This window comes from Phoenix dactylifera, chromosome 12, assembly GCF_009389715.1.
Source record: "Phoenix dactylifera cultivar Barhee BC4 chromosome 12, palm_55x_up_171113_PBpolish2nd_filt_p, whole genome shotgun sequence".
NCBI lineage: Eukaryota > Viridiplantae > Streptophyta > Magnoliopsida > Arecales > Arecaceae > Phoenix > Phoenix dactylifera.
The window spans coordinates 9033305-9041912 of record NC_052403.1 but is presented as its reverse complement, the minus strand read 5'-3'; the positions used below and the strand labels follow the sequence as shown (position 1 = coordinate 9041912).

The 8608-nt window shown below is 38.2% G+C and overlaps 1 protein-coding gene and 1 non-coding gene across 2 annotated transcripts; one reads left to right on the top strand and one right to left on the bottom strand.

Moving 5' to 3' along the window:
* LOC113463249 lies at positions 1-205 on the top strand. The gene has a single exon (XR_003387154.1). It is a non-coding gene; the product is annotated as a U2 spliceosomal RNA (small nuclear RNA).
* Positions 206-1383: 1178 nt separating this feature from the next.
* LOC103714972 (40S ribosomal protein S11-like) lies at positions 1384-8369 on the bottom strand. Its single transcript, XM_039132573.1, has 6 exons — positions 8194-8369; positions 6755-6795; positions 6569-6669; positions 2071-2215; positions 1896-1985; positions 1384-1675 (listed from the first exon to the last, which is right to left on the bottom strand). The coding sequence occupies exons 1-6, from the start codon at positions 8203-8205 to the stop codon at positions 1585-1587; spliced, it is 480 nt and encodes a 159-aa protein (XP_038988501.1). The 5' UTR covers positions 8206-8369; the 3' UTR covers positions 1384-1584.
* Positions 8370-8608: the final 239 nt, after the last annotated feature.

Genomic DNA, 8608 nt, shown 5'->3' with positions numbered 1-8608 from the left:
ATACCTTTCGAAGCCTTCTGGCTAAGATCAAGTGCAGTATCTAATCTTATCAGTTTAATATGGGATCCATCGGAGTCGGCAAGAGGAAATTGTTTTTAGCGATATGTGAATGTTGTTCTAGCTCATTTTTTTAAGAACTTGGAAGCCATGCCATTCTAATTATCCTGCCAATATATGAGTTTTCTTTTGGTTAGTTTTAAGAACCCTACGCCATTCTCCTCGTTTCATTCTTGTTTCCTCTAGCGGACCCAACTGGTACAACTTAAAACGAGGAAGCAAGTATATATGAGCGTTTCTCTAAATGAAGTTAATACCTCCTCATGGCCCCTTGCCTAGCATAATGAACCTAAACCATTAAGGCTTTTTTTTTTGATAAAACCTAACCCATTAACTTAATGCAAGCGAAAAAAGACTTGAGAAGATTGATTTTTTTTATCCTATAATTTATTTATTTGTGGTATAAAGTAACAACCTTACAATGATAAGGCACATTATAATTCAAGCCACATCTTAAATATATGTTGATTATATTATACCTAGAAACCCATCAAGCATCAGTTTTTAGCATGCTTTTAGCATGCAATTAGCCCGTGAAAGTCTCTGAAATTGTTTCAAAATAGAAATCAGCTATTGAAACATGGGCATAGGAGAGATCCAAGTTGGTTTGGTTCTGCAGTTATCAATTTAAAAGCAAAGACAAGCAACAACCTATAGCTTCATAATCTCGAGCGGACCACTAGGAGAACCCTGAACTTTGTCTAGTTTTTTATCTCCAACAACCATTCCACCCTAGAGAATAGTTGTTTGGAAACCACTAAGCAAGCTTTCATGCAATCAAATCTTTGTTGTTTTCTACATGAGAGTTATTACTTTCTTATCAATTTTTTCTTTGCAATATTCTCATATTGTTAGAAATTCTTAAGTCTTTCTATTAAGGCTATATGATCCTCATCCCATAACAACCTAGTTCTTGTGATCAATTTGACCGATCTAGCATGCCAGCAAGATTATTAACCACAAAATAATTTCTCAGAAAACATTTTTTTGGCATGTTCAGCAGAACATAATGAGATAGAATACCAAAGAAAAATAACGATGGACGAAACTTTCGAAGAGAATACCATATGAGCAATGTTGATATCACAACCGATGAGCAGGATGATAACCCTAACCAGAATTGATCATAAGAGAGCTGAGCAGGATGGCCAACATGGCTATTTGATACACTCACTATGGCCTCCAAGGCCAAACAATGTCCCAACACTGTCACCATGCAATATTGAACAGTATTGCCTCGTACTGGTAGTCTGCAAGCAGTCAGCATTTTAAACCATGCAACAGTCCTAGAAAGGCTTGCCCATGTAATTTCATAGGTAAACCTGGTATTTAGTCGAAATCCAAAAAGATAATTTTTTTGCGAGAGAAAAGTGTTGAGTTCTGTTTAAACAGCACTAGTTGAGAGTTTCTAAAAGCAATAAACGGGCTAACTCTGTTCAAGTGGCATTTAATTCATTCAAAGAGCTCAATTCAAACCTGGACCTACTTCATCCAACTGCAATATGTAAGAACACAATGTTAAAAACATCAGATTGCGGTGAACGCCTTCTTCCCACCACCTTTTGATCCAGCTGGAATGACTTTTAGAACATTGAACCTCACAGTCTTGGACAATGGCCTGAACAAAAAAAGTTATTTGCATGACATTCGAAACAGTTGACATATGTGTAAAGGTGAACTTTATAAGAGCCATGTTATAGACATTTTCACTAAACCAGCCCTATGACAGATTAGTAGAACAAAATAGATTCCTGTACTAGTGTAGCTGAACTAAAGTAAATGCAGTGAGCTCATTTAAAACCGTAAAAGCATTATGATCGGTAGATCATAGGGCTTACCTGCACTGGCCAATGATAACATGGTCTCCTTCCTTCACACGGAAGCATGGGGATACATGTGCTGCGATATTTGAATGCCTCTTCTCATACCTGGAAGACAAAATAGTCATTTAATTATAATACCGTGAACTAAGTAGCAGGGAAAACACAACAAACCCACCACAAGTTGGCCTACCTCTGATACTTCTTCACATAGTGGAGGTAATTTCTACGGACGATGATAGTTCTGTTCATCTTGGCACTATGGCATGTGCCAGCTAAAATGCGGCCCCTAATAGAAACATTGCCAGTGAATGGGCATTTCTTGTCAATGTATGTTCCTACACAAAATATATATATATATATATATGTTAGATTAAGGATCTGTATTGTGCATGATGTTCCATAGGCAAAGATAAATTGGTGTACCGCACAGCTTATTACACAATAGTAAGAGTGGTCAACACTTGGAGATCGTAGGCAATCCTTTTGTGGGCCTATCTAGCCCAAAGATCCAAGAAAAAAGTTATTGACCAGAAAAGGCACCTAAGTCAGCATTTCTGATGTTTCTGGACTAATATAGCATCTGTTTCTAATTTTTGAAGCTGCCATGTAACCTATAGAACATAGATCAGACATGAAAACTCTACCTCATCTTTTATCATACATCTGTTAAAATGCCATCGCCAGACTAGTAGCTCTACCCAACCTTTCTTGCTCCTTATTTAAGAAATATAATGAATAGAAAAATAAAAATAAAAAATATGGAAAACCAAGTAGAGGGAAAAGCTAACAACTCATATAGAAACAGCATGACTCCATGGGTAAGATAACGCTTCCTCATTAGAAGCCAAACAGGTGATTGGTAATTTGGTACCATAGGCTCCAACGATGATTTATATAACCAATAAAACAAAATAAAAACACACCTTTATTCTCATGATAACAAAAAAATGGAAACTGCATGGTGCGGACACCAGTACCGGACCGCCTGTTACGCGGGGCCACGGTCGTCGCAGGAGGATGGTCCAACCACTTTCGTTGTAGCTGGATTGATTTGATTTTATATTATTTTATTTTATGTTGATTAGGCTTATTTGCATATTGTCATTTTAGGGCTTTTATAGGATTGTTTTCTTTGTAGGGATCTTTTTGTTATTTTATGACCCTATATATATATATGAGTCCATGCACTTGATTAGGGTTAATGAATGATTGAATGAAAAGCCTCCTTTCTCTTCTTCTTCTTTCTCCTCCTTCCTCCTCCACTTTTCTTCTTCTTCCTTTCCTCTCTCCTCTGTAGCCGTCCTGCATCAACTTTGGTATCAAAAGAAACTGAACTCTAGGCATGCCAAATGGGTTAAGTTTCTCCAGGAATATACTTTTGTCCTCAAACACATCTCAGGTGCCTCCAACACAGTTGCTGACGCACTGAGCCATTGAGTGACCCTACTCTTGACCATGTCTGTGATTGTTACGGGCTTTGACAGCTTATAGAGGACTACTTACGTTGCCCTGATTTTGGGAAACTCTATAAACCCTCGCTGATGGACGAGGATCCTCGATCGATAGGTTTCATTTTCAAGATGGTTATTTGTTTAAAGCAGCAAAGCTCTGTATCCCACGGACATCAGTAAGAAATTTCTTGGTGTGGGAAGTTCATGCAGGTGGCTTTTCAGGCATTTCGGACGGGATAAGACCATCAAAGAGGTGGAACATCAATTCCTCTGGCCTAGCCTAAAAAGGAACGTTGCTAAAATCATTAGCCAATGTCGAACTTGCCAATTAGCCAAACACCGAAAATAGAACACTGGCCTATATACCCCTTTACCGGTCCCAGATCGTCCTTGGCATGACATTAGTTTGTACTTCGTGCTTGGTCTTCCCCGTATCGTCAGGAAACATGATTCCATTCTTGTAGTCGTGGACAGTTTTTCCAAAATGGCCCACTTTATCCCTTGTTCGAAAACCTCAGATGCCTCCAAAGTGGCCAAACTCTTCTTTGATGAGATTATCAAACTCTATTGCCTTCCAAAAACCATCGTGTCCGACCAGGATGTATGTTTCATGAGTTACTTCTAGAAAACTTTGTCGTACTCAGATGGTACGAAACTCAAATTTTTCACTGCTCATCATCCACAAACTGACAACCAAACAGAAGTAGTGAACCGAAGTGTTGGTAACCTCTTACAGTGCCTTGTGGGCGAACATAATCGTAATTGGGATTCAGTTCTTCCTGTAGCACAGTTTGCATACAATAATTCAGCCAATAGGTCCATAGGCATGAGTCCATTTGAGATCGTGCATGGTTACAAAGCTAGAAAACCTTTAGATCTTTTACCCATGTCACCATATGTTAGGATTTTCGAGTCTGCACATGCATTTGCACAACACAACACATTCATGAGTTACATCAAGAAATCCAAAAGCGCATCCATGCAAGTATATGCTCAATATAAACTACAAACTGATTCCTATAGGCGAGATAAGATATTCCAACTAAGGGATTATGTTATGGTATGTATTCGGCCTAAGCGATTTCCGCATGGAACCGTTAAGAAACTACATGCTTGTAGTGCGGGGGCATTTCAGCTATTGCAACGGGTAGGCACGAATGCATATGTTATTGACCTCCCATCTGATTTTGGTATCAGCTCTACTTTTAATATTGAAGATCTGGTTGCTTACAAGGGTCCACCATTCATCCCTGATGACCCTTTTGCTGAGCCCTCTCTTGAGCCCGCTGATTCTCCTATCCCTGATTCCATACGATCTCCACTTCCTTTGCCTCTCCCACCAGCACAAAAAGAACTCATTGATGCCATTTTAGACGAGCAAACCATTTTATCCAGTGATGGGAGCATTCAGCGCTTCTTGGTTCATTGGAGAGGCCGACCGGAATCCGATTCGACTTGGATCACACGGGAGGAATTCCAGCATATTGATCCGGACCTATTGGAGTATTACCAAAGCTACACCGAGCCACGTTCATCGAGGTTGACTTCTTCCCACCCGGGGGAAGTTGGTGCGGACACCAGTACCGAACCGCCTGTTACGCGGGGCCACAATCGTCGCAGGAGGATAGTCCAGCCACTTTCGTTGTGGCTAGATTGATTTGATTTTATGTTATTTTATTTTATGTTGATTAGGCTTGTTTGCATATTGTCATTTTAGGGCTTTTATGGGATTGTTTTCTTTATAGGAGTCTTTTTGTTATTTTGTGACCCTATATATACGATCCATGCACTTGATTAGAGTTAATGAATGATTGAATGAAAAGCCTCGTTTCTCTTTTTCTTCTTTCTCCACTCCTTCCTCCTCCACTTCTCTTATTCTTCTTCCTTTCCTCTCTTCCCTGTAGCCGTCCTGCATCACTGCATACTTCCGCAGATAAATACTGAATGACTAAAAGATAGATGTTGTACGTAAGGTAAAATGTTAAGAAAACAAAATAAAATGAAAAAGACGCATATTTACCCTTATCTATCCTACTATTACAAGGAAACTCCCGCAATGCCTTTGCTCATGTGGCTCCATTTGTGTGTCTCCAAATTTCAGTTCCCAAAATACCCTGTTATATATTCATATGTTTCCCAGCATCACCTCTCACCTGTTGTGGTAGCACGGAGCATGTGGTTCTTAACAATAATGTCAAGGGTTCAAACCATCATAGCTCACATTTATTATTTATTTTTTTATCATTTCTTTTAAAACCACATGCATTGCACGTGTCATGCTATAGTGTAATAAGATATTACATAGTACATGATCAAAACCTAAAGTTATATGTTCTCTAGTTTACGTCAGATCACCATACAGAAAAGGTTATGGCCACTATCAGGAAAAGAACAAAACTTGCTAAGGTGGATGCATGTTAGGATAGAAAAATCGATAGTTACGTTTATAGTTTATAGAGAGGTGAGGATCTTGCTTATTAACTGTAGATAACAAGTGCTACTTAATATCCAAGGACCAGCTAGATGCATATGTAGCCTATCTGGATTGATCTAAGGTTGTATTTATGTAGTATGCTGCTTTGCAATGATATTGGTATCAAGCAAATGCAGAAACATCCTTGCTTGGTGTGGTTGGAGATGACAACTAATAACTGGCAAATAGTCAAGCATCACTTGGCATTAAGGTCCATTAACGTCCATTGGATCAACTTGTCTCATCTCTTCAAAGATTTTCAAAAGAAACCAAAACAGAAAGATAATCAAACCACTGAAAAATTGTGAGCATAAACAGTAATTGGGATAACTGAGAAAAGGAAAATGCTAGCTTAACCTTTAAACCAAGAATAATATGAGAAGGTTCTCCATGATGTAGCACCTTGTGAATCTTAAACTTTTTTTTTAAAAAAAAAAAGAAAGAATAATGGTTGAGATATGTGACAGGCTTAAAGGTGAAACAAAAGTACCACTCTGTGCACATTCTCAGTTTGTTCCTTGTGGTATAAAACCTCATTTTCATTTCCTTATGCAGGACTATACTTCAATTTTGTATCTTTACCATCAAAATTTGTTGCAGATGAGATCTTCCAGTTAAAAGAAAAAATTGAAAAATATCTTATACTGAGATATAAAACAAAGAGTTTGGCACTTACCAGTTCCCAAATGCAAATGGCATTCACTAAAATGCAAGTTCAGCAAGTAAACTGAGAAATTTATATAAGAAAGGTTAGGGAGTCAGACCTTCAATAGCTTCCCTAGGAGTCTTGAATCCAAGACCAATACTCTTCCAGAAGCGGTTCCCACCCTTACCAGGTCTCTTCCCCTTACTAGGTTTCTTCGAGCTGCAACATCCGTAGCACTTGTCAAAGGAACATGTTTACATATAAAATTGTAAAAAGTGAGCAACAGGGAAGAAAGGTTTCTTACCTAAGGAAAACCTTTGGCTGCTTAAGGAATGCCCTCTCAGTCTGCATTTAAAATCCATGAATGCAAAGCATCAAAAATCAGAAAATATTATAAAATCCTAATTACTTTCTTGGATCCATATGCAGGATTTGCCCACACATTAAATGAAAAGAATAAGATATGAAACAAATAGAAGAATGATCTTCTCTATAGCAAGTAGATAAAGTTAAACCATTGAAAAGAAAAGAGATGTCCTATAAAAAAATAAAAATCTTCATTACCTCTAGAAAGATAGAATATATAATGTACTCAGGGCAAATAGATTTAAAAACAAGGTGAGGGGCAAATAGACTTAAGGTTTTAGTAGGGAACTTTGTTACATGCCACATAGCCACTACAGCCAACGCATTAGACATTTAGATGTTACATTTATAAACTTTAATATAATATTGGAGAGCATCTCAGCTAGTAAGGTTGTTAAATTACATCAGCTAAAATTTCCTCTAGGAAACAGTTATACATCAATTGTGATAAAACCAACGTTTGAAAGACTGTAGGTGGTAGGATGAGTGGCTGGGACCATCTAAAACTGATAGGCAGGAGCCAAGAGGTCAAGGCAACCCAAAAATAGCAAACTGAAAAAGCTATTACGTAGTAAGTCAATGGAGAGTACCACCTTGGTAATGTCTGATACTAGTTCATAAAGGGATTCATCTTCCATACTCAAAGATGAAGCAAAACATTAAGACATATGTATAGGTGGCGTTCTTTCAAAGCATCGGTCTAAAGAAGCTATTATGGTCAAAAATTCAAATTTTATACCAACTGAAAAATCCGTTTCTTTCCCTTGTCTAGATTCAACATCAAAGATTTCCAACCAAGATGTACCATTTTCTTTGTTAAATTCTAACATTGGATGCTTGTCAGAAATGTATTATCACCTCTCCTTTACACTGAATCAATCAAATATCATCTACTGTCTAGATTGAGATTGCTAATTATTCTTTGCACGTAGCCCCAAATCAACAATCTTGATGAAAAACTACAAAGAGCTTCTAAACACGCATGCAAGCAAGAACTAGGATTATTTTCCTGAATGAAAACAACTTCAGAGACGGGCTATTCAATCCAAACTATATCTAAAAGCTACACCAGGCGCATCCCCACACTCAAGAAATCTTAAAGGTGACCTACTTCCTTTATGACGAATTGGAGCCCATTTCTACCCCACTCTTGGGGAGCCAATATCCGATTCAGAAAGCCACTTCATTCCCTCTAAGATCTTAAATTTGATGCACAAATCCCCTATAAAAAGACTACAATTGCTTATGTTTAACCATTTCCGTGAGAAATCAACCCGCTATAGAGGCCTATGGATCGAGCCGTAGCGCTTCGACCAACCAGGCCAGAAAACAGAAGAGAAAAGAGAAGCCATGGAGAGAAAGGGAGAGAGATAATACCTGTTCCGCCATGATCGAACGAAGGAGAAGGACCTAAAACGGGAGAGAGAGAGAGAGAGAGAGAGAGAGAGAGAGACGGAGGAAAACGGCGGGATAAAAGGAGAGGCCGGAAAAACCCTAGTTTTATACGGTGCAGGTTTTAGGTTTTGGGTTCTGGGTTAGGGTTAGGCTTCTCGGCCGTCAAGCCCGAGAGACTTATGCCATTTATTTAACATAATATTATTATAAAAAAATAAGGGGGGCGGTGGAAATGAGATTTGACCAAAAGCACAGCAATCTACTCAAAAAAAGAAAACATAAAGAAATAATTGACACGTGGAAATGTGTTGATTTTTAAATTTTGAAAATACACTAGTTAGAAAAATTTTTAAAAATGGACTTTTTTTGCACGAATATCCTCCTAAATATCAAATTT